At 32.8% G+C, this 27,719-nt stretch overlaps 2 protein-coding genes across 2 annotated transcripts in view; both read right to left on the bottom strand.

The window, feature by feature from the left end:
• Positions 1-3,471: 3,471 nt before the first annotated feature.
• On the bottom strand, positions 3,472-4,776 carry LOC127702784 (leucine-rich repeat protein soc-2 homolog; the record flags this gene model as incomplete). The annotated part of the gene is made up of 1 exon (XM_052207087.1): positions 3,472-4,776. A coding segment is annotated over one exon (1,305 nt), but the record flags the coding sequence as incomplete, so codon positions are not given.
• A 2,626-nt stretch (positions 4,777-7,402) lies between these two features.
• Positions 7,403-27,719, bottom strand: part of LOC127703168 (sacsin-like) — a 40,488-nt gene continuing 20,171 nt past the window's right edge. The window contains exons 3-8 of the mRNA XM_052207694.1: positions 22,596-22,751; positions 20,994-21,098; positions 19,081-19,228; positions 16,612-18,096; positions 10,112-15,939; positions 7,403-9,280 (exon numbers count right to left, since the gene is read on the bottom strand). Coding sequence (XP_052063654.1) covers positions 9,002-9,280; positions 10,112-15,939; positions 16,612-18,096; positions 19,081-19,228; positions 20,994-21,098; positions 22,596-22,730 — 7,980 coding nt within the window. The 5' untranslated portion in view covers positions 22,731-22,751 and the 3' untranslated portion in view covers positions 7,403-9,001. The remainder of the gene's footprint in view (positions 9,281-10,111; positions 15,940-16,611; positions 18,097-19,080; positions 19,229-20,993; positions 21,099-22,595; positions 22,752-27,719) is intronic.

Below are 27,719 nucleotides of genomic sequence, written 5' to 3'. Positions count from 1 at the left end.
GGTCCGTAGGTGAGCCGTTGCAGGGAAGAATTCTGTTCCTATCCGATATACCTTCATTTTCCGGTGGTAGTACACATTTTCTTGACCTTCATCCCGGAAAGCGTCTATAACAAGATCCACTTATTTTATCTATTGTGAATGTGTTCTCGTCCTGAACATGCATGACATATTTGCCACTGGACTTTAAGCAAACATCGATAAATCAATCAATTTCCTTCCAATCCCCTATAGTAACAGTAGGAGAAAGCTTTGCATTATAAATATTTTGTTCTTCCCACGCTCGTCTACCTTTTCTCTTATGCGCCAATTTGTTTGGTTATTTAATTTGGTTACGTATTTGTTAATTGTTTTACACAGCAACATCAATTTAACCCCGGTGCTTTATACAATTATGTATTGTTCAATCAATGTAAATAATCAAAACACACTTGTACACGGATGAGTACATGCGATGAGCTAACATATATCATACGGTAATTAGAGAAAGGTTCCGATTTAAGTATTCCCTAGTTAAGTGAAGACTTAAGTAATTTTATGCATACGACTTAAGAATTTTACTTAACTAAGAGAATTCTTAGTGAAATCTAAGTTTAAGGAACACTTAAGTTAAGATGTTTTATGCATACGGGCCCTGGGCTTATAATTTATGACATAGGTCGTGCGTTTTGCGTTCATGACCGAAATCGAAAGAATTGGAAAGCCTCGGTCAAAGTTATAGTGAAGCTGAGTCTGATGAAAACCAAAAATGTAAAAAAAAAAGTCCAAATCTAGTTAAGATCATCATTATTTCCTCACGCCATCGACAAAACACCGAAAGTAAAGGAACAGTGATTTTATTTCTGTTCTTCACCTCAAAATCACCGTTTGTGTTTCACCCTGCCACACTCTGTATGTGCCTTAACCAAGTCAGGTGATTTTTGTTGGTTGCAGCTGTTATATTTGTTTGTCTTTTATTGGTTCAGCATAAATCAGGCCATTGGTTTACACGTTCATATTGTTTTACATGACTGTGTATCATGTCGGGTATTTTACATCTTACCGTACATTTTGGGTTTCAATTACTGTTGAAGGCCGTACCGTGACACATAAATGCTTATATTCTCGTTATTTGGTCTCTGGTGGATAACTGTCTCATTGACCACAAGAGAAGAGCGATTGTAAAGTTTTGGTACTTTTATATCAGAGTAGTCAGAAAATAACCATGAACTGAGCAGTTTTATAGACTAAGAGAATATACTTTAATGAGCTGTAGTGTACAAACAACTTTGATGTGTAAATACTAGATGCAACAGATATGAATATTGAGTTACGTTTGTCATAAGATTTGTATATGGCGTATGACATGGTATATCACAGATCATCAGTCTGTTTATAAATATAATCATTTATTTTTAGCTGCTTAGTATTGTTGATTTAAAGATTATCTTTGAACCTTTGCATGTTGAAAAAGCACATCATCTAAATATTGAAAAAAAAAAATCAACACCCCACTTCATATCTTTTCGCAATTGATACCGGTATTGTCAAAAAAAATAATAATTAATAATAAGTACACAAATTGATAAAACATTATTGCCAGAAAGAGTTTATAATTTATTCATTTGAACAATTTTAAAGTGTGAATGCCTAAAAGTGATTTAGTCTTTATGTATGTTATAACTTATATTGTAGAAGCTAGTGTTGTAATTAAAAATGTAAGAAATCACAAAAAAAAAATCAAATCAATCACAAAAAATCGTTTTAAATTAGAGAGCTTTCGGATGTATTGGAAATATTGAACGGACGTTTTGCAAACGGAAATTGTACAAGTTTGTACAAATTGTTATAAAACATATTTCAACATGAAAGACAAGGAGTAGGGCCACGAAGTGTTAAAAACGGGCCTGTCTCCGAAATTGACGAAATTACGGCAGAAGGATCACTTACTAGTGAAGTTCATAAATTGATAACCATTAGACTTGTAATTGTGTTTGTATAATTTTCCAGGGCGTCAGAAAATACCAAGGTACAATGGTGTTTAGCCATTTGCGCGTAACGTTAAAATTGTTTTCACTAACGTCCTCGTATATTTATAATCATTTATGATTATGTAGAATTTACAGACTGTCGTTGTTACTAGTGTTCGGTCTCTAATGTTTTGTTTTGACAGTATATATGAAGCATTCAAACTACACCCAGAGTTACACAAATACATACTTTATTAAAGAAACAGCCATAAATCTGAAATAATTGTTTAATCTCCAAATATGGTTTCTACTATTACAGTGTGATAACATATTTCACCTCTCCAGTCAATTGAATTTTTAAAATTTAACTCTCGAGAGTTAAAAAAAATATCGTATGGCATGAGATGCTGTAGTGGTATCTATTTAAGGAATCACTGTAATATTTATCTGTCTAATCGAAATAACCTAAAAAATGTGGTGCACACTGACACATGTGACGTGCCTTCCTTATATTTAATTCTAAATTCCATTTTTAAGAAGTAAATCATGAAAAAACGTTGATAACGTCACGGTTACATGACAAAATATGTCTGTATGAGCTGATACCCAGAAAACTTTTATCCAGTTAGAATACGTGATACATCCAAAATTAAATTATTTCGATATGTAGGGAAACTTTTACTTATCTTTAACAAAAGACGACTTTAGTAATGGTGTATATTCTCGTACATTTCGAATGTCACAGTGCTTATGTTAAAACGTAACAGTTAAAGTAACAGTTGATAGTTTAATCGCGTCATTTATGCAGATTGACCACTGGTCAACTTGTCTAACTCCTGCACACAGATATAACTTGAAATTGATCTCCCAATAGCAAAATCTATGGAAAGCAGGGAAATTTTGACCGACTGAGATCAAACGAACTATTCGTTGAGTATGAAAAAATATATCAACCGCTCGAGAAAAGTATACTAGTAAATCGATTTGAGAATTTTAGAAATATTTCCATTCAAAATAATGCATCCCAGTCTCTGAACAATGTATATAGCATATTGCGGAATCAAACTATAGTTTGTTTGAAGTTGTATTACCGATCTTTTCTGGAAAACTTTGTAACAAAAACCCAGACTATTCAATAATAGAAAATATACTTAATTTAAAGATGGCATCGGTTAAATGGAAAATGAAACACAGTTAAACAAATAACATTACTACAAGGTAAATAAAATTTCAAAGAATACGCTTTATTTAGATAGATCAAAATACCTTTTTTCCAGCAAGTAAGTCACTTTGACATTCAATTTGGCTACATAACTTCTAACATTTTTCAAAAAGTATAAGAAAATGTTTGATAAATATCTGTTTCATTAATGAGACAAGTCAAATGATCAACGAAATATTTCAATCAATTGTTAAATTTTTTGATATAAGTCAACATTACAGCACAACTTTTCATCACATACTCTATATCATAACAAGGAAAATCTCAATGTCAATCTGTATGAATATATGTTTCCAGGAGGTGCTATAACTCACATTTAGGAAGTTCTTGTTTTATATAATCTGTGATTGTTATTCTAATATTGACACAGCTTCCTACAATTAAGACTTTAGCCAAACGAGGCCAGTCTTTCATCCATCTTAAAGTTTTGCATGTACACATAATTCCATTATTTTCTAAACTCAGACCCATTATGGACGGAAGATTCAATACTACTGTTGGTACTGTAGTTAGATTGGTATTATCAAGTATTAACGATTCAAGGGATTCCAGGTCCATCAACGCTTCCTCAGATATACTCCTTATGGGATTTCCAGATAGGAACAATCTTTCAAGCTTCTTTAAATTTTGGAAATCCTCTGTCTTTATTTCTTCGATAAGACCATTCTTCAAATTTAGAAATTGCAGACCTGTTAAATTTGATATTGTCCTTGGAATGCTCGTTAGCTTTGTAGTCTTAAGAGCCATAAACCAAACTTTAGAAGAAACATTCCTTTCAAACACACCGTCTTCAACATACGAAATCGGATTATTTTCAATGACCAAGAATGACAAACTAGAAATTTCGGAAAAAGTTAAAGGAAGTGATCTCAAACTACAGTTTACGATGCTTATACTCGAAAGATTGTGTAAATCCCGGAAAATATGTAGAGGAAAACTCTCTTCCGCCAGAATTAGGTTATTGTATAAGTTGACATTTTGTAGGTTTAGAAGCTTTCCAATAGATGTAGGAATACTTGATAGATTCGTTGAAATTATTTCAAGAATATTCAAGTGGCTATAATTGTCAAATACGTCATCATATATTTTGGGAATATTCAAGCTGAAGATTGACATTGAAGTTAGATTTGTGAGGCGTTCAAGACATTGTGGCCAAGATGTCATTATATCGTTACCTAAACTTAAGGACAACAAAGAACCTGATATGTTTCTAATAATTTCTTCATTCATATTCTCCATAGGATTGTCATGTATATCTAAATCAGTTAGATGTTTTAGTCTGCCAACATCTGATGGAATAGATGTCAGTTTGTTATTGCTCAAATGAAGAACGAGTAGAAAGTCTTCACTTCCGGTTAATGCTCCATTCTCGATCACATTGATTTTGTTGTTTGAGAGAAATAACCTGCGTAGTTTCAAATTTTTTAAGTCACCATAACGTATTTGTGTTATTTCATTATCGTGTAGTTCAAGATCCCACCCCGAATCATTGCCAATGGGATTTGTAAAGTCCGGAACGGAAGTAAGATTCAAGTTGGCACAGAATATGGCTATAGATTGACATTTGCAGGGTGGCGAAGCTGGACATCCATCGCACAATATAAACGATTACCATGAAATCTGGATTATCATTTGCTAGAAAAACAAACAACAAAATAAGTAAATTTAAACAATTATACGTAGATGTCTTTAATCGTTTTTTTTAGTTCTTTTTAAATAACAGAATTATCTTGCTATGAATTTTACTTGCTTGTTACACAACCTTCGTCACATCTCTTTTTATTCATTACAATTATATCAGAATTGGCTTGGACGTTTAAGTTGACTGTTGCTCTAGAAATCTTGTTACAAACTGCAAAACACATCTTGGTTTTATTATGATGTTGTAAATATTATACCTTATTAATAAGGATACTGCCCATATAAAACTGTTGGTCCTTTGGATAAAATAATTCTTAAAATTTATCGATTTATTATTGTAGCGAAGTCTGAATATTTTCTTTACTTTTACTAATATAAATTTTGTCGATAGTTTGATACATTATTAAACATGATTGCTACCCAGATATTGACACTTATGATCCTACATCCGTCATTATTTATATTTTATTATTGCAAAAGGTCATGCTTTTGTAAGACTGATTCAGACGTCTTTACATTTAATCATTTGGAGGTGTACCGATTGATATTTAGACTGGAAAACATTGTTTAATACATGTAGTTGAAATTGGGCTTTTATCAAGATTTTAATAATTGCGAGTACATGTACTCTAATCTTAGATAGGTATTATGGTCATTAGTCGTTTTGTTATTTGTTTCGGGCTTATAAAGTCACGACTAACAAAAATAATAATTTGATAGTTTGTTCCTATATTATACCACCATCACAGATTAGGAGGATCTATTGCTCACAAATATGATTGTTTAACTCCTCCACATTCTCAAGCGACTAGTCACCAAATCTAGGGCATTAGTTGCTGTCAGTCATAATTGCATTGGTTTTGTTTAAATTGTTTCAGACATTTTCAACCGGAGACCTTTTTAAAAAGCATAAAATATGGTATGCATTTTACTCTTTGTTGAAAGCCACAAAGATGACCTGCAATTGTTCCCATCTTTGTCCTATAGGTTTTTGCGGATACTTGTCTCATTCACATTCATACCATACTTCCTTGCTTTAATACTGATAACATCATTGTCCATCCGTCCAATGTCCCTTTTTATTATTAAAAAATGAATACTACTAACTGACTTGAGAATTGATGTAATATAGGCATTGTAAAATTGTACAAGCTATACAATTTGAGCCTTCCAACCATATATCACCCACTACATGGTTAAACATGAAGGGGTACTGTTAGTCTGTTTCTCTTTATCATTCGGTGATACATTCATGTAGCTATATCACTATCAAATATCTGCCAATGGAATCTATACCAACAACAATAAACCAATGTTTGCACTCGTGCACTAGTCCAGAATGCTAATGGTAAATGTCTTAGTAAAATTGAGAATGGAAATGGGGAATGTGTCAAAGAGACAACAACCCGACCATAGAGCAGACAACATTCTTAGTGCATTGATTATGAAAATGTACTTAAACACTTAGATCAAATTGATCGTTAGAGTTAAAGAAAACAAACAACTGTGTATTTCATTTAAATATCAAATGGAACGGTTGCATATCCTTCTCATTCAGACAATCTTAAAGCCACGCAATCTCCGACAATGTTGAATACAAACTTCAATAGAATAACATTTTAAGCAGATGAAACATATGCCAGTGCACACGAACCGAATTTTACCAGGACGATCGGTATAAAGGTTCGTGGTGCTAGTTTTATTTTGTGTTGTGGTTTGCAGTCTGTTCGTCCATTGTTGCCTGATTTCTGCGACATACTGTCCATGTTGTTTATCTTTATAACCTAAAATATCAATGTATATGTACAGCTTTAAAAAGTTATATTTTGTCTACCGTGTTTTACCATTCAATTGACAACAACTTAGTTAGACTTCCAGAAACAACAAGTGAAACTGAGAGCTACTGCTCACTGATGATACCCCGCCGCAACTGGATAATTTTAATAGTGTAAAAATATGTAAGTGTTCGGTAAACAGGAAGTTGTTGAGTGATGAATCTGAAAACGCATCACACGGAATAGCTGACTTATATAAACCCTGAAACCAAATTTCAGAAATCCTTATGATGTAGTTCCTGAGAAAGATGCGACGAAAAATATTCATGGGACGGATGGACGACTGACAGATGGACGGACGAAAGGACGGACAGACAGTGGTAAAACAGTTTACCCCCACTTTTTTAAAGCGGGGTATAATTATAAGTTAGACACCATAAGATTAATTATGGTCAATGACTACCCCAAACCTAAACCGGACTCATTCCTAATAATCATGTATAATTATGATATAATTAATGAACACAAATGACTTACAGTAATTATTGAAATGATTAAATCCATGTTAAAACACACTATACAAGTTATAGAATGACAAAAAAGATAAAATTGAATAGCCGAGACTAATGCATATAGTACAACGCAAAAACGATTATGTCAAAGATAATAAAAGCTCAAAGTATGTTTAGTGAAACATTTTTCTGCTTCCTAAATATCCTGGTATGTTAACATCATACACATTTCCAACTAACTTCACGTGATGTTTACACTAGGAAGACGCAATTTGGACTAAAATAAAAAAAAGATAAGCTGATATGTATGGATAAATTCTTTTTATTTTTCATTTCTACCACATTTTTAATCAAAACTGTTGTAAACACATGTAGGTATCTAAATCAATTCTTTTTCTGACTGTTATGTAATTTGGTCTTTAAAATATCTGGCTTTTTATGTGAACCATTCATAATAATTCATCCATGTTTCCAGCGTTAGATGTTTTTTTTTAAATATTAAGAAAAGTACAAATGTGTTAATGTATATATAACAAAGTGAGAAAAAAACCGCAGTCACACTAGAAAGAAAGAAAAGGACGCAAAACTCATTATGTAACAAGAAACAAAACAAAAATAAATTAAAAGTATTACAATTATTCTTGTGTAAGGAAAATGAGGGAGAAATCTCCAAAATTATTTCTCACTTGAATTAATGTAAATTCCCAATTTATCCTTGATAACAGTGACCTTGGCTGCTTTCGTTCTGTATTACTAGGAAAATACATCTTTCAAATATTTATTATCTGTTTGAAAATGTATTGAACACAGAAATAAAAAAGTGTCTTAACAAAACAAAAACAAAAATAATACATTATCTGAGTTTAAACAAAAATGGAAACATTGATTTATGTCGTCTGATGTGTTGTTCAATAACAAACGATTGAGTAAAATAACAACCTGATAAATGTACAAGAACAGCAAAAAAAAAACCAAACCAAAAAACAAATGAAACAAACGCTGTCAATCAAAAACTTTTGTAAAACTATATTGTGGTATTTTAAATCAACAATAGCTTATTTGTAACCTACTAATCAATTATATCTTGGCTACCATCCACTAGATTTGTGATAGAAATTTTCCCCAGAAAAATAAATTATGATATGAACTGTAATAAAAGGATGTATTTATATGGAACTATTAAATCTATGGCCTATATTGGTTTGTAATAAATAAATTTAGCAGCTATGAAACGATATCCTAATAGGATATACTATTGCATAACTATGTAAATTGTTAGTGCTTTGTGTAATTAAGGTTCTAACCTGTTTGGTACAAAATATGCTTTTTTTAGTTCAAAACTCATAAAATGTAAATAAATACTTCATTTGAAATGAAAATATAGAAGAAGTAAAATCACAAAAATACTGAACTCCAAGGAAACTTCAAAAAGGAAAGTCCCCAATCAAATGGCAAAATCAAAAGTTCAAACACATCAAACGAATGAATAACAACTGTCATATTCCTGACTTGGTACAGGCATTTTCTTATGTAGAAAATGGTGGATTGAACCTGGTTTTATAGCTAGCTAAACCTCTCACTTGTATGACAGTCGCATCAAATTCCATTATATTGCCAACGATGCGTGAACAAAACAAACAGACACAATAGGTAAAAATGTCAAAAATAAGGGTACAGAAGTCAACATTGTGTTATCATCTTAATCACTATAAAAACAAAATAATGTAACGAAGAAGCACATAAAGGCATACACCAAATTTAACATCCTCATTTTGCTTATATTATACGATTTTATTTACCTATGTAAAATCCACCCATAAAGGATGTTTTCATTTTCAAAATGATTGGGTAATTGAGTAGATTTTTACCCTAAGACGAGGCGAAACTAAACATTTGATTTACAGCTCAAAGACTGTTAATGTATTTTTTTTGTACTTCATTGATTAATTGTTCGGTAAAGTCTAAAGCTTTCTGTGCATCTTCTTTGTCGTATAAATCTGCCGGTAAAGCACGATAAATAGGATATCTCATCTTCTCAATGCTTTCAATAGTGTTTTCAAGTAGTCTAGCTATGGGAAGTAATTTTGTATCTCCTTCCGGTATATGCGCTGTCAGACTATGGACACGATGAACTTCATCAGCATTAATGGTATACATCGCTCCCTTTAATGCCTTTTCTGCTGCCTGTAAAATAGTGATTTTTTAGAGCAGTTGTAAGCATTTTACTTTTCATTCGAATTAAAACTAAAAACAGTTTTCGAAAACAAAAGAAAAACAGTGATGAAAATGATACTAAAAGTACAAAATTTGAAATAGATAGATAACACTGATTTATTCATATAATTTCTTCATTTAGAAACCATAATTTCGAATCAATTTGTATGTAAAAGATGGTGCAAAAATTGAAATGCATCACTGACGATTTGTTTGTTTTCCATGCGGTTGACTATAGAAGAAAAATTAATAATCACATCATCATATGTATCATCGGTATTTAATTAAGAGCATAGATGCCCGTGCTTATCGGAAAAGCAGTAATTACTAACTGTCAAGTCTTAGGTTAGATAGGGGACATACCACATGACCTTTCGCACTCGACGCAAGCACATTACCACGAGACCAGAGCGGCGGTTCGATAATCCAAAGAAGTAGGCGTATGCTCCAATGAGAAACCCTTAAACCACAGAAATCATATAACAGTTATCAAAACCTTGTTATTTACTGTTTCATGGTATGGATAAATTGCGGTATCTGCATAATTCAAAGGATACATTTTTCTATAAATTTTCAGTTCATAAAATCAAGTTTTTTCTAAAGCTTAGGTTACCATAATAAAGTTCACCTTGGACGAGTTTGGGTGTTTTTTTAAGGCTGTTTTGCTTTTTGAGTGCGTTCCTACGTTTTAAAAATTTTGCTTTCAAAATTTGACATAAAAAAGATTATTCAAAAACCACGTGTTTGTGTAAAGGGGAATCCTACTGTACTTAAAATAATTATTCTATAAATAAACATTACCTGCTGACAAATTATACATATCCAGTTGTAGCCTTTTGACAGCTCTGCATCAATCATTGTTTTCGTCAACTTTGCTACTTCAAAGTCGTATTTTGCTTGCTGAAGCCAACGTTTTCCCTCATCAGGTTGTGGATTTGGGTTTTGATTCATTCTGAACCTAACAGCAGCATTTAGAGTCAAATCGCGTCTATGGCTGTATTCATCGTCACTTATCTGGAAAGTTACAGAGTTTATTTCTGACATTTCTTTTATAATAAATAATTCTGAAATAGGCATATTTCTAGGTGACGAATCACCAACATTTAGAATATAATATTCTGCATTTTGTTCGTGTGACAACATGACATCTATAACTACTCCGTATTTATAGCGATGTGTATTTGGTTGATAGATTTGATTTTTTGTATCAACATATTTCCAATCGCTAAAAACTACAAAACTCTTCCGTGGTACTGTAGTCTCTAGTGGGACTAAAAACTCAGCGAGATCTTTTGGAACAAGTGAACCTGGAAGTGGAACAAAAGAAACATTTCCATCTTCGTTCTTTGGTGGTATTCCGATATCGTCCAGGCGTTTTGAAAATTCCAATGGACTTAGGTCAATTTTTGATAATATTGTTAAAACTTTATCCCTTTCAATTTTTCCATTCAACAGCGGTTGTATTGCAGCGGCGAAATCCCAATCATATACTGAGAGCCATTTAACTGCATCTACATCGAAAGATGTAAAATATAGGACATTCCTGTGCTTATCTAGGTAACATCGTTTTGAAACGTCCGTTTCATTTAACGTTCTGTTGTTCAGACTTAATCTAGTTTGCAAATTTGTAACACTGCAAACTTGAATTGTTTTCAAATTTGATTCAATGGCTAGAAGTGAACTTTCATCCATTTGCATATTTCTGGACGAGGCGTTGTACTTTGCAAGACGCAAAATTCCATCTATAAAGTGTTCACTGGTTAAATAATCCTTAAGTTTATCTGCAATATCACTATTCAGGAATTCATCAGGTGAAAGAACTTCTTCATGAATGGAAGTACTTGCAAAAATAGGTCGAAACTTTTCTGGAAGTTTCATGAATATTTCCTCTATCTGAATTTTACTGAGAGAAAACATAGTCAAGTCTGCCATCAGGTTAAGAGTTCCATTCTTCATTATTCTTTGTCTTTCGTCATCTCTAGTTTCCAGAAATATTTCTGAAGATGGAACCAAACGATAATCTGTTGTCATTAAAATCAGGTTATCAATATCAATCTGACTTTCATCGACCATTGTTGTTTGAAGCATCTGAACAAGACCTTTGATCGCTTTCTCTACCTGTTCAATTTGCTCGATATCTAATCTTTCTTTACCAAAGTCCTTATAAAAATATGACAATACTTTAGAATATGTTTGTGTTGTTGGTGTATCTGTCATTCCAAGAAAACGAAATAATTTGTAGTATGGTGCATATTCCTCTGGTGCTTGGATAAGATAAGGAACTATTTCTTCTTCATTTGTTACATTTTTCACGATGTATTTAGCTCTAACAAACGTATTGTGTTTCTTAACATGTACACATGACAATTTTCTGAGGATCTCAAACTCAGACTGAGATGTTGTATTAAAATACTCATATATTTCTTCCATTATACTTTCTACAAAATCATTTTGATTTTCCTTCAAAGAAAGACTGAGAACAGCACATATATTTTCTGTATGTTTTAAAACACTTTCTTCGATAGGCCTTAGTTCAACATGTAGTCGATTCATTAGTTCATCGTCCATAGCATAGGTTGGTAAAGTTGGCTCAACGCTCCACACAATATGAAATCGGTTGGCCGACAGGGACCCTTGAAATCGCATTAAGGTATCTCCGGCTATTCCTGCGTGTATTGATGTAAATTCATCGCCTATTTCCTGAGGGAAAATGAAAGATATTGTTCTTATTTCTGCTATGAAACCCCTAATATCAGTGTTACTGTGTTCCTTTTTTATGAAATTAAATATCTCTTCAACAAGAGTTTTGGACTTCATAGTTTTTTGCTTATAACACATTTTGGTTAAAGATATATTGGTCATTCTTTTGGCAAAGTCGATTAAAATTTCTTTAGATTTCTTCGTTTTCATTCCTGCTTCTTTAAGTAATCCGTGCCAAATAGGATCATGGAAATGTGTTGTTGGGAATTCCGACTCTTCACATATTTCTTGGAACAGTTTATTGTTTCTGTCAAAGAATTCAGAAGCCTTTTTTATTTCATTATTTTGGGGAATAAACTTTGCTTCCTTTAGTTTTTTTTTAATTCTAATGTCGTGTAACAAGTGATCTCGTATATATTCCAAATGGACCATACGATCAGATGTATTAAGCAAGTGAATATTTGGTAAGATCCAACTAGCATATAGATATGATATTGGAGGAACCATTGCATTGTCCGATGGAACCCAGCAATTTATAGCTTTATATAGTCTATCAGCATTGGGGTTGTATTTGAGGACTGTCATGTTCATGGAGTTGAACAAGTTCTGTAATCCGAGTACAGGCATTCTAAAATCGACTGCGGTTGCAACGATGTTTGAATGAACTAAGGGCTCTATTCTACCATTTATTGTTTCAAAAATACAGAATTTTCTGATGTCTCGTAGGCGGTCCTGGGAGATGTTGTCAGCATTTTGCCCGAAATAACCAAGTGTAACTGCACATTCATGGCAGGTCAACTTAATTTTGTGTTGAGTAATCCAGTACTTCATACAGTCAAATGTCTTATTTGTATCTGAGTAAGTAGCAAGTAAAGATAAGTTTCCTTTCAAATCATGTTTTATTAGAGATTTTGGAATTTTCAATTTTTTTATTATCATTGCAAAACTCTTGTCACCTTCGAATGTTCTCCCATCTACCACACAGTGTCCCTTTCCCAGTGGAACAAGATATTTTTGTGTTCCAAAGAGAGCTGGAATTAAGCACCAATTGTGTAACGAGTATGGAATACTCAAATTATCATCATCTTCTTGTAGGGACTTAAGGAATGTCCAAAATTCGTCTATCCATTTTTCTGCAACTGGAGTTTCCTTTTGATTCCAATCTATAATATTTGCGCTTTTTAGTCGAACTTTATCTTGAGACTTTTGCAAAATTGTAGCAAAATTCTCTAAATCTAATCTTTTGAATAAATCAGTAGATTTACATTCTTTTGTATATTTTATAAGAGATGGTACCAAACTTCTGTGAACAAAGCTTCCTTGCAAACCAGCCAATAGGGTTTGATATTCAGATAAAAAGAATTCATTCTTGTACTGTATTGGATGAACTAAACCATCATCTGCCAACAGAAGTGGAAGACCTATGATATCTCTCCAATTTAGTGCCTTAAGAAGGTAGTCCAAGCAAAGCTTTATGTCCCCAATTGCTAAGGTTTTATTTGCTGTTTCCCATTCACTACGGCAAAGTGTTTTAAATTTCTTTTCCATGAACACACTTACATATTTTGGTAAGATGTTTTCTTTACAAACACAAACAAAGTCAAGTGAGGATAAAGAAGGGTAAACATGGTGTTTCTTTCTACCATTGTGGTATTTACAGGTTTTTGAAAAGCTTTTTTCTAAATCTTGGGAACCACATGATAGTTTAATGCCCATGTTGACAAAAAACTGTCGTAATCTTCCTGCTTTTTCCTGCACTGTGTCATTAGTTGCACTATCTCGCCAGTCACTGCCAGTAATTTGAGAATCCAAATTATCAAAGAATACATCATTTGACTCTTCTTCATATACCCATTTAATGTTTATATTTAGATTGCCTTTATTTATATGATTGGACGATCCTTGCGTATCTTCAATAATGAGTGAAGTGTATTCCGGACTTACAGGAAACAAACTTGCTCTTCGTGTCTTTATACTTTGATAGAAATATAATAGCAATTCTTGCCAATATGTGTGTTGGGTATTATCAACAGGAAAGTGAGCCAAAAAAGTTCCCAATATGTTAAACTCATTGTCTTTGCAGTCTTGAAATAAAAATGACTTCAATTCTTCTATGCAACTCACATAAACATGAGACACATTTTGTTGTAAAAGAATTTTATTCCATTGATATCTGTTATCGTTTTGTTTTCTTGAGTGGCTAGATTCAAATAACTGTTTTCTAGACGAATCAAGCTCAAAATGGCCATTGATATGAACAGTGAGACCCGTTGTTGATGGAAGTGGTAGCGTACTAAACACCCTGTATTTGGTTTTTGGTTGTTTGTCCTCTATGATGTTTTCGGACGAGTCTGCCAGAATAGCGACACCTCCAACTGGGAGTCGTTTTACGTCATTTACAACGTTCCTTGTTGTTTGATCAACACTTTGAAGACCAATACCTTGAACAACTAAATATGTCTTGTAATGCTGATTTTCCTCGTTTATTGTCATGCGATATCGATATTCTTCAATCGCAGTACACTGATAAGTGGATGATGAATTGAGAAGTTGGACGTTTCGTCCAACAGAATCCTTAAATCTGGTTCTTTTGTTAGCATCAGACTGTGTTAGGTCTACTTCAGCCTTCTTGATCAATTCCAAATTATCAGTATTTTCGTGTATTTGTGAAATTTTAATGCAGTTAACATTCATAAGAAAAATTAGACTTTCTACTATGTTCTCTTTCATACATTCAACCAACCGTAACGTTTCTTTTTCTGGGTCTACATTTTTGGTTATTAGCAGTTCTGATGATTTTATCATAAAATGGTTCCTAAGAGGAAACCGGAACCATGTACCAGTTTCGGATGTAAGTACATCGCCGATATGAGAACGGTAAACTGATGAATACTTTTCTGTGAGTTCATCCAAGTTCATTCTCATTCCTGGGGCGTCGTAATGTGCATATGGAGCATATTTGCAATGAGGATCGAAAGCACAGAAAACCCCTCCTCCCGGTGAATCTGGTCCTTTTGTAATAAACGATGGAACATCAGTTATGTGGTAAACGGCGTTAAAACCGAACCCAAATTGTCCAGCCTTTGATTTGTCTCCACATTTTCCACCAATTCCCAATTCTTGTATTCCTTTAATATCTGTTTCTGTGAAACAAGCATTGTTGAACACACAAAGGGCGGGTCCTAAAAGTGGTTTCCATCTTTCATCAAATATCCCGTCTCTGCTATTGCTGTGATGTCGCTTGTCGTACACAAAATGTACTTCGGTTGCTCCTGCGTCATCTGCATTTTGTAAAAGTTCATTTATAAATGAATGATCAATGGGATGGTCACGAAGTATCCCTTTTATCCGTGTAGTAAGGTCTTCTTTCTGTCCAAATGATGTAGCACTAGTAATTTCTGAATTCGGTAAATCCAAAGTGCGTTTGAACCCAAGAATTCTTTGAATCTTATTTTGAAGATCTTTATTGTTCTTGCACAACTGAATCAACGAATCAAAAGTTGGAATCTTTATATAGTTTCCAATAAGAAGATGTTCACATGGTTGAAGTACATCGCATGGGTGTGGTATCACTTCTACCCCTACGGACTCTAATATAGTCTGTATATTGCTAGAAATGTGAGGACAACCTTCGTAACTAGAAAACAAATACGACTTTTTCATAGTAAGTAAATGTGTAATAGTGGACAAGTTGTTCGCTGCTGGTTTTTTCCTTGGTATCAAGTGGATATCTTCAAAGGGTTCCAAATCATTCGGATCAAACGAATTTATCAATGTCCATACTCGTGTTATCCAGTCTATGGTCAGTGGAGAATCTTCAATGATCTCAGCTTCTCCGTCTGTATCAATAGGATAGCAATGCTGCTTTATTACTGATTGTAACAACATGGGCAGATCATCCAAATGTAAACAATATAGTTGATATTTTTCTGAAACAAATGATAAAATACCATTATAATATAAAAAAAGATTTAAAAAAAAAACGTTCATTGTCCTATCTGAGTTCAATCATTAAACTTTATACACCACTGAAAAATATAAAAAGTTGGTTTGTCACAAAAACAAAAAGTAAAAACAGATAAATAAAGGCAACAGTAGTATACTGGTGTTCAATGGTCATAAATCGATTGAGAGAAAACAAATCCGGGCTACAAACTAAAACTGAGGGAAACACATCAACTATAAGAAGAAAACAAACGAACAACAGGAACACTGAAGTGAACAAAAAAAAACCGCTAACATACATAGAAACGAACTATTTGATAGCAACTGTCATATTCCTGACTTGGTACAGGAGATTTTAAGAAAAAATAAAAACAATACCAAATTCACATTGTTGTAACACACATTGAAATATAATAAATACAAAATTACAAGGTTCCTCACTTTGGACAAGCACTTGAACAAGTGTCAAATTTAAAAAAGATTTTGTTAGCATATCAACTTTCCCCCTTTCAATTTTGATCAATGAAATAACAAAAGGAACGTTGAAAACATTGCAATAAAAGTCAATCCTAAAAAGCAATTAACTCTATAAAACCGGCATAACTGAACAAAAACAATAATTTGTCATGGTTATCTACCATTTTTTTCATAATTACCACTAGTTGCAATTTCTTTTAACTTTTGATAGGCTGGTTCAGAAAGGTCATCAGTCTTGACAATTTTGTGCTCGAGCCCTTGGAATACTCTTCGCTGATCAGCTGATAACAACAACAGTTCTTCCTCAGGTTCAGCATCGTACTCATATGAACAAAAACACATGTAATCTCCATTCTCAACAGGAATTAGTTTAATACCTTCAATGTCTAATGTGGGATCCTGCAAAATGTATTCAAGTAGGCATAGTCTCATCTCATGATCATATGTTTCAGGTAGAACTGTATGTTTTAGTAAATTTACTATGAAGCCAGGAGTAATCATTTGAATTTTTGAACGGCTTAATATTGATGGAATGTTTCCTGCTATTTTGATAACAGGTATTTCGTGATCAAGTAAAAATGTCGTGACTCGAGTACTAACTACTGCATTATCTATTGATTGAATTAATGCTACCTCTTTGGTAACCCAATGGTTATCTTTAAGTTTTGTGAAGAAAATAGGCAAGTTCAGAAGCTCTCCATAGACAGATTCTGTATGTGGTTTCCAGAATGTCTCTACTTTATCAATGTCTGGAATGCAGTTGTAAACAATAGAAACTAACTGGTCGGAATTACCATTTCTTTCACTGGTTGATATTAAATAGTTGACTAATAATTTGTATGTAGTCGGAATTAGTTGAAAAAGTTTTTCATTCCATAGAACAAATCTATCTGTTGAACGCTTGTCGGGAAGTTTAAGCTCGCGTCTATTCTGACTAATGGCAAACGGTCCTTGCACACATACGGGAAGTCCAGTGATGCATGTAACCGGCAAAGGTAGGTAATTAAAAATTCGACCACTAACCATTGGTTTATCTTCACTGCTTGCATGATGATATGCTAAACTAATGTTTGGTATACAAGGTGGTCCTATATCGAACTCGTCTCTTTCATTATTAGACGTTCTATCGGTCTGATTAACAATTACCCACTTATCTGTCTGACCAGGAGTTTCTGATCTTGCTGTCTTAATTTCAATTTCTTTCATATTAAGACACTTCTCTGGAGTATTTTCAAAATCAATCATATTTTCTTGAAAGTTTGTTTCTGATAAAAGCTGAACACATGTTCGTTCAACTTGAAGGTAGGGCGTAGTGTGGTCTCTGTGATTGTACATTTGAATTTTCTGTAGATGATTAAGGAAAAGCAAGATAATCGACGCATCGTCTGCAAAGTTGTTTAACAGTTGTTCTACTTTATTTTCTGTAAAAACATTTTTCGACAATTCACTTTCCAGCTTGCGAAATGGAAACCAAAACAAAGTTCCATCATAAAAATTGTTTTGTATTGCCTGTTCTGTTAAACCGAATGAATCAAAACATGACTTAATTTGTGTTGAAGTCAATATCGTAGAGAATATGCCCTTTAGGTCGAAGTAGCCGCATGAATCATGTCTAAATGGATCTATGAGTAGAACTGTATCTCCGCTAACTATAAGAGGGTGGTCTATAAGAAAAAACATAATATCAAAATAAAGATGTTATTATAATAACATGCATTTTTTTAACACTAAGGGATGAATATAAGCAAAGAATGACAATCATGTTACAGTCATATCTGTTTCAACAAGTATCAAAGTGTTTATTCATGAAATTGTTTTTTTGACACTGCGATCCTTGCAATACATAAGTAATTATGTTTTCCATCAGTCGCCTTGAATAAGAATAAACAAAGATATCGTACCTAACGATTAAGAGCTATTGCTTTTTTAACAAGAAAATGTGTGGATAACTAGGCGTGCAACAGATAAACATTGCTTAAAATAAACCAAAAAAAAAAAAGCATCTAGTAAGGTTGTTTACTTGTAACCCTAGTCGGTCGGAATGTGCGTCCGTGTGTCCGTTATTTTTGGAAAGTTTCAGCTGCAGTAACTGAAAGTCATAGCTTTTGTTTATATTGCAACATGTTTCATCCGGTTATGTCATACAACGTTACATGTTTACAGTATCTTCGATATCTACTGCTGTTTGTAAAAAAAAATGATATCTTTTAATTGGTATGATCATATATGAAATTTTTGTCATGTTTTGTCAACAACTTTGACCGGGTATATAATAAGGGAGCAACGGGAAATCGATCACCTTGTCTATCATGGGGAGAAATTGTTCAACTGAAATTACAAATAGATTAAAGATAAATAGCCGGGTTAAAAATAAAAGTTTTGATAGAAAAATTACCAAGTTACCAAGTCCAGAAATAAATATATTGCTCAAACAATTCCATATTAGCATGAAGGTTCACATGTACAACTGAAATAAATGTTCAACTAGTCTGTGTTTCAAATAACTAAGCTAAAGTATCCTTATCTCACTTAATAGAATTTTTTTTTCTATTTCGCTTAATCTGTGAAGAAAGTAATTTAATTGAAGCAGACATAATATGTACAAAAAGGATTTGTGTACCTGTCAGATGAAACATATATTTGTGTACCTGTCAGATGAAAAATGGATTTGAATCCTTGTCCATATTTTCCAATTTTGTTTTCCTCTGTCTCTTTGTGACTTATACACACTGATCTAATATTTTTCCAATCCACTTCATTGAAAAGGGCATCATTGTAAACACATACTCCTGGAGACTGAAAAATAATATAAAAGCATAAATACACAATCTTCAAGAACCTTGCGACCGAATGGTTTCTGAAGTTGGTCGACCATCATGGACCACTTTATCCTTTCAATTATGTGATACATGTAGAAGACCAAGTATCGATACGAGCAGTCGGAGTCAGCCTCAGCTTTTTGAAAAATTACCTTTAAGAAATGCTTTTTGGAGATAATGTTCATGGTGTAGACAATATACATTTATTTCCCTTGCCTGAGTGAGATATGAAGATTTGTTCACCCAAGAAAATCATATCCCCCGGGGCCATTGACCGAAGGAATTATGATTTGTTTGGGATGAACAAATCTTCATATCTCCCTAAGCCAAGGGGAAATGAATGTTTTATTCCAATGCTTACATGTATACTTTTATTACTTCCTGAACATAAAAAATCAATTCACATACATGATATACAAGTTTTCCTATCCGCTTGCTTTTATAACTAAACACGACATAAACATTGATAAACAGTACCGATCAAAAGTTAAAATTATTTATTTTATGACAAGTGTTTTATTGTTTTGTTTTCACGTCTAACATAATTTTGAACACAATAATGACGGTACTAACCTTATGTCCATTAAAGTAAAGTCGCAAGAGATTGTCTCGATTTTCAGAGGGGAACATGAGTTAACTCTTAATAAATGATACGGGAACATTTGTTTCATTCTAGGAGCAAAGCACTCTGCTAAACATATGTAGCGCATTAAATGGAATAGGATCCCAGTTACGGCAACCATTCCGGTAACCACGAATGTAGTTCTTAAAAAAATATATAACTTTTATTTAAAATGGTGTAGTTTTATTATTACACAAGTTCTGTAACTGAATGTAGATTTATTTGAAAGGGTAGGCTTTCTAGCTTGAATTTCTGTAAAAAATTTGATTGATTTAAATGTAATCAGGCGTCGGTACATAGAGTAAATTGCCTAAATTCTAGCCTTTATTCTTCCCCGGAAGTAGACAGACCTACCCTGTTGTCAATCAAAACAAAATTTTGCAACGGAATGCCGGTCATGAGGCACTGAGATTGTACTTAGAAACTTCGAAACAAATGCCCAACATGAAACAGAAGTCCCAAGGTGGCTATCAAAATTATTTATTGGACAGCACACTATTTATTTACTATGATTTTCAATGCGTTTCAATGGGGCAAATAACTGGGTCCCCGTTCCAAATATAAATGAATACACATCCGGAGATGATCCTCGAGCAGCTTCAATAGTAGTATTGGGCATTGTTGAATTTAAATGTTTTCGTTCACATGTTCCCTGATTAATTATGAATTAAATAATCATAGTATAATTATAATCATATCATTATAACAAAAGTACTACGGTAACCAAATTAATTAGGTTTACCCCTTCATATTCTAACAAATAAAACTACTGCACTGTCCGTCAAAACAAATCAAAGCGGGTCATTTCTCACTCAAATGATAAAAAAAATTCTGATGTTAAAAAAATCTCTAACGTTAGAATTTTGTATTTACATTGAAATATGTTTTATGAAAACAAAATCGCGATTTAATCGGAAACTAGCTGTTTCAGTTAAACACCAGTCGTATCAGATATAAATGGACCGTATTATATTTTGTATTTGCATTAAAGTACATCAAATGAAAATCAAACTGTGTGATTTCGTACGATACTAGCTGTTGAAGTCAAATATCAGTCTTATCAACCAAAAAGTAAAGATACATGAATACATGTATAATATCTCTAAAAAAACACAAATACCTGAAAATACTTTTCGAACTCTGGCGGGGATGAAGTAGATGTTTCTGGTACAAACAAAATCTTTATGACTGAGGCTTCAGCATCTTCTGCATTCTGCACAAGTTCCTGTAAATTTTTTTAAAAAGTTTGAAAATGAGGGTCTGGATTGGGGTTAAAAGAATAGAGAATAAAGTGCCACTCATAATCAATAAAGAAAAATAGGCAAAACAATGAAGAATAATGGGGTTCTTTAATGTAAAGAATAATACATCGCAAAAAAATAACATAAAAAGAATTAAATAAACGACTATAGAAAATATGGCATAAAAATAACAAATACAGAAATGAACACCCTCTACATCCTAGAGTATTGTGATTGTTTAAACCTCAATCGGTACAAAAATTAGTTTTGATTAAAGTGAGAAATTTCAAAAGAGAGAAAAGGAAAATATTGTTTATCAAACTTAATTATTGTAGAAATTTTACATGCTTCAGAATAACACGATCTACCGAAATTAGTTGTAAATCTGAAGAATAACATTTTATAGATAAACTCTGGCTAAATCGAATTAAAATGAAATTGGTTGGATGACATAGACTGGTCTACTTAGTACAAACTATTTAGGTATGACATTAAAAACATGTTAAACCTAAAATCTCCCATATATGTTTAGATGATTTAGTATAAACGGTAGCCTTACCCATAAAAATCAAATATACATAGTTCTGCTTTGGACATGTTGCAGCAAAATTAACATTTTTATTTGTGGTAAGGCTATTACTCATATCTAAAAACCAATTGTAGAATCTCAAAATAAAGATAGTTTGGCAGTTTTTACGTTTTTTTTTTTATTGTGCGAAGTTAAGGGTCTTTAACCTATAAAGGATACCAATATCTGACAGACCTATTTTCGTGTGCACACATGACGATTATTATTTAATAAATTTATAATAGACCACATTCGAGTTCGTTACAATTCCGTCAAAAATTTTGATTTTAGTGAACATCATTCGTGTATTTAGGGGCATCTTCACTTTCTTTCAATATTGAGCGAGCGGTTAAAAAAGTATGATTCTATATTGAACGAATTATTCGCGAATCCAATTAATAATCAGCACTGCTGTCATTGGGGAATTGTGATTAAGTACCTACGGAACAAATATTATTTCTGGTTTATCCTGCATAATGACGATCGCGAAGACGCTTGATGAACTTTGATAGTGCAGGGATACAGGCGATTCCCTCTATCTGGTAAATGACGTCATAAAGACGCGTATAATTGACGAACTTTTCCGGTGAAGGACATAACTCGAAAGTGGTCTATACCTCTTGATTTTCAAATCTATGGGTTCCTGATTATAACTTCTACATTAGTACCGAAAACTGTACCGAAACTTTAATACAAAAAAGGAACCATTTTAAACGAAGAAAGTTCTGGTAGACCTACATGTTAAATTAATAGTCAGTGTGTGTGACGTATATATCTATGAATTGTCTTAATATCTATTGGTTTTGTATCTCTGAATTGATTTAGAAAGCTGAATGCAACTTACCGGAAATGAATTGTTGCACAGAATCATGAAGACATAAGATTGGATAACTTCTGTAAAGATTTAGCTTACGTGAAATATTTGAGCATCTTTTGGGTACTCTCTAAGAATATTCTGTAAAAGTTTGAGTAATGGTGGTTGATCCATTTCAACCCATTTTCCTCCTAGTTTTGTTTCCTGGTCGTCCATGCTGGTCATGGAAGCCATAATAGGTTTTACCCTAACAATCTGAAATTATAAATAGTTGAAAATTCAAAGACAGATTAAATTATGATACATTTGCACGTCCTTCAAAAATAGCACAATTGCCTGTTGTTACATTGTATTAGCCAGGTGCTTAGCTACAAAATCTGCCCTATAAGTACACATTTGTTAGTTAGAGTGCTTCAAAGGGTTGGTGTTGTATGTGGAGGTGAGGTTACAAGTTAAAACGTGTATGTCCTGGTTGTAAACCATATTGCATCGCTCTTAAGAAATTCCACAATTTCAGTAAAGTCAGTAACTCACAGGTTTCAAAAAAGTGATACGGCTAAACATTCCTGCTCTACTATTCCTTGTTCTGATTTTACCATACTTCACACAAAAACCTCCCGTCATGGCAGGTGTTAGGCTAATAAAAATCCATAAATACTAGTTACTAAATAATTTAATCTATACTAGATAAATATCATTTTTTTTTCATATCACATACAGTCAAACTTCTTATTCGAAATGACTACGCATATTTAACAATGGCTTAAAAGTTTATGCATGATAATGTCACAGCTGCTTTCAGCTGACAAAAGAAAAATATAGGCAGATGTCGTTGGTATTATGCCCACATGCAGTGCCGGATTGGTTTGTAAGATCTCCGAACTAGTTAAAAGGAAGAATTTAAATGTGTATATGGTGTTTTCCTATAAGCACGTGGATTTTAGAAGTAAGCAAGGACTTGTCGTCTTAAAGTTTGTTCAGGTATGGTGACCTGTCTTAATTGCCGACAGCAATCGGGTTGAAAACTATACTTAGTTCTCTAAATTTACTGCTGAAATTTACCCAAAAGAACTACTTTAAATAAATCAAACATTAACAGCAATAAACTCAGTCGGTACTTTCCTAGATTTAGATATTTCAGTTTTACACCGGAAACTCTATAAAAATATATCATGCTTACAAGGGGTATTTGCGAAAAATACCGGTTGAAAGTAAACAAATTTCCAAAGCCGTTAGGCGAGGGAAATTTTTTTACCTCTCAACAGGTATTTTTGGCAAATACCCCTTGTAAGCATGATATAATTGTTTAATTCCCCCAAATGCTCTTTGTATCTATCTTTACATCAGAATTTTTATTGTAATCAGGTATCCTATGGAGTTTCTGCTTGACTGTATAATTTTTGTATGTGTAATGGTAATCAGCTGTTCCTCACTGTCCAATAATCATGTTCCTAAACTAAACTGTAAATAGCCTAGTAGCAAATTTGTATAGACCTTATCGCTATTTGGAAATCAGCCACACTTGACACTTGACCCAAGAATCTGCATTATTACATAAGGTGGAATTATACACAAACATTTAAGACAAAAGGGATGATTTTTCTTTCCCTATTGTTAGCTTTCCTTTTTTGGACGGTGGTGTTCATTTGGCTACGTCTTACGGTGTTTATATATCCCAACTCGTTCGCTATGCTCGTGTCTGTAGTGACATTTTGGATTTCAATGAGCGTAATCTATGTATTACTAGTAAATTATTAAGTCAGGGATTTCGTTACCACAAATTACGTAAAACCTTTACTTAATTCTTCCATTGATACAAAAATTTGGTCTGCTAGTATGACTTATTTTAAACGGAATATGTCGTCCTAAATTTTACGGTGATGCTGTTAAATGCGCCCGGAAATTTAGATACGATCCTGGTAAACTTATCAATCCTTTAAACAAACTTATTCTCAAGGGTTACCTATTCAATATAAAAATAAGAAAATGTGGTATGATTGCCAATGAGACAACTATCCACAAGAGACCAAATGACACAGAAATTAACAACTATAGGTCACCGTACGGCCTTCAACAATGAGTAAAACCAATACCGCATAGTGAGCTATAAAAGGCCCAGAAATGATAAATGTTAAACAATTCAAACGAGAAAACTAACGGCCTGGTTTATGTTCAAAATAATGAACGAAAAACAAATATGATAAACAGCACACTGTAATTAAATAATTGATTGTTGTTTTTATTGGCATAAATATTGATTTTGTTATTAGTAAATTGAAACCATACTAAATATTACACATATGTACTTTCACGGTACTACAATCTGTCGATACCTATATTTTGGCATTGCACAAGGTCAAGCTTTTCTCTGACTGTTAATGACGTCTTTACAATAAGTCCATTGGATGCTGGATCAGTTGGAAAGCAAGTCCTTGGAAACGTCCGTTGTCGTCAAGTTCTATCAGCAACAATAGAAGGGGGAATTAATTAGGTGGCGCTACAGTCGTCGGTGACGTCAAAAAGTCCGCGAAATAAATCGGCTAAAAAATCGACGTTTAAACTATTTTTTTCAACTTGTCATGCTTTTATTATAATTGATTTTTAAAGTTTGTAGATTTTGAGAACAATATAGTTTCAATACGACATTGAATCATTGTCGAAAATAACTTTTATTTACTATTACTTTATCCTGTCCGTTCTAAAAATGATCAGCCATCTTTTTTGTTCGCCAAAAACATCGAATTTATATAACTTGACGTTTGCGTATCCAAATACGGAATAGAACGTTAAAAATCTTAAATGAAACCGGGTAACCTATTTCAAATTTCTACACAATTATAAAGCCATCATTTTTTACTATTATACATCAATTTTGGTGACCACCAGTCATGTCAATTTGTACCTGGTTTGGGCTGCGTTTCTACTTCAAAACAGTAAAGTTCAACTTCTTTTCATTGTACCTGTTTCCAAAGTACTTTAAAATACCGATTTTATTATAGATAGGAATGAAATTGTGATTAAAAATTGTTGTTTTTCACAATTCCATACGATATCTCCATTTTAAAGTAATTAAACCCCTTTTTGATCCCCTACACAAATTGACGGTGACATTGTTTTCTTTTTCAACATACGTCATATATAACGTTTTCAAAATATGTGTCAGGGTCATGTGCATAGTGAAAATTTACACATTGGACAAGTGAAACAACAAACAAAGTTCTTCTTTATGGCGTTTGAAACTATAGGTCTAAGAAAATTTCATTTATGCTGGAAGCAAATATGACAAATTAATGATGGCCTATGGATAAACAAAAGCACAAAAATAGCAATAGAAAATGCATTGCAAAGAAAATTTCTGGAGGAAAAAACATATGAAAAAAGGAAATGAAGGTCAGTTAATTATATTTATGTTTTATAAGTTAAAAACCTTGCTTATCAATTATCTCTTTACTAAGTAAGCTACATTAATAAGAGCAAACACTAGCTTTTCAAGTCTAACAAGAATTAATTCATAGAGATGTGTGCTTACAAAATTGAATTTATTCAAATGGCAAAATCCTGTCATATTTAATCATCATTGATCATTATTAAAGTAAAATGCACAAGATTTGTCATACCAACTTTCATTTCTGAGATTAATATCCAATTATTCAGGTAAAATATACAATACTTTGTTTATAAATATGTAAAGCAGCAGATACAGCAACCTGAAGAGAAGAAGCCCCAATTTTTTTTCAAAATGTTTACTTTCATAATCTATAAAATGCAAAAGTTTATAATAGCCTTCCAAGACGTCATAATTATTTGGACTATAAAATACCTTGAGAAATTGGACAAGGGCTACTGTGCTAGCTAATCTAATAGTTGAATTTTACATAATAATGATTTTAAAATTCAAAATTATGTCACTTTCACTTATAATTTTAAGCATTATTTTTTTACAGAATTTTTGTCATTTTTTTGGTAAACTTATCCTTTTTCTGTATGATATTTTCTAGGCAGTACTGTACTGTTCAACTAAGAAACATAGGCTTGAGTTAAAAGGCTTTTTTACTTTGAAGAAACTAAATTGTGACTCTTGATCACACTTTATTAAAATATAAAATATAAATGGTCAGTACTATTTTTTTTCAGAAAGATTATTTAAATTGTATACAGTCTGTTTTATTGAATTAAACATTGTTAGAAGTAGTTACATTAGGGGTGATTCCATATCCCATTATAAAAAATTACAAACTGAAAGTAAATTTCATCAGCCAGGGCTAATTTATATCAATTCAGCTAGGTTTCTAGATCTAATTTTTACCAATTTTGTTTCTTTTAATTTTTACCTGTAATCCTTCTCTGAAAAGTAGGGAAGTATCTCTTCTTATTATTATAATAACATAGTTGTTAATCGAGTTTCTTTTATTTCCTTCTTGATTTTTGTAAAATAAACTCCTTTTTATTCATTTTGGTGGGTTTTTATTTTTGACTGGTGATATCAAGGGGAGATAACCATTTGCACAAATCGGCAAAAAAACCACCGCTTCGTGTTGAACATAACTTGACGTTTGCGTATCCAAAACTGTATTGCCTAGATATTCATATCGAGTGTTTGTCTCAATGAGATGCTTTATCAAATTTAAATTCAGCCCATCATTTTTAGTTTCCTCGAAAATATTTAGATTTTTCGATCAGGAGCCTTGACAATTTTCACACAAACTTCAAGTTTGAAGATAAAATAAAGAGTAAAGGACTTTGAGTTGATGTGTAAGTTTTGACGAGTTAAAACAATGTATATTCAAGATTATTTTGATCAATAAGTTTTTACTATGACAGTGGTATTTTAGTGAGTGAAAGTGAGGTTTGTCTCATCCGTAGTTTTACTAAATTTTCACGGTCACGTGACTCTATTGTTGCTGATAGACTTGGGGTCAAACCGTGACCTGCTTTCCGACTGGATGTGTACCGATTGATATTTTAGTCGAATATACATAATCATGTTTAGTTGTTATTGGCTTTAAACTATCTGTTACATGTAGTAACTGCGAGTACTCTCAGATCTGTACTTAGTGTCTTTTTTTGTTGTTAGGGATGAGAGATGGATATATACCCTGCCACGTCCTGTCTGTGTTTTTGTTTGTATCTATCTGATGAGTTAATCCTTTTTCAACTGATTTTTATAGTTTGTTCTTATGTTGTGCTGTTACACCACTGTCCCAGGTTAGGGGAGGGTTGAGC

Source organism: Mytilus californianus, unplaced genomic scaffold (assembly GCF_021869535.1).
Source record: "Mytilus californianus isolate M0D057914Y unplaced genomic scaffold, xbMytCali1.0.p SCAF_5, whole genome shotgun sequence".
In the NCBI taxonomy this organism is placed as follows: domain Eukaryota; kingdom Metazoa; phylum Mollusca; class Bivalvia; order Mytilida; family Mytilidae; genus Mytilus; species Mytilus californianus.
The sequence above is the reverse complement of the archived record's forward strand: the minus strand, read 5'-3'. Positions and strand labels throughout refer to the sequence as shown.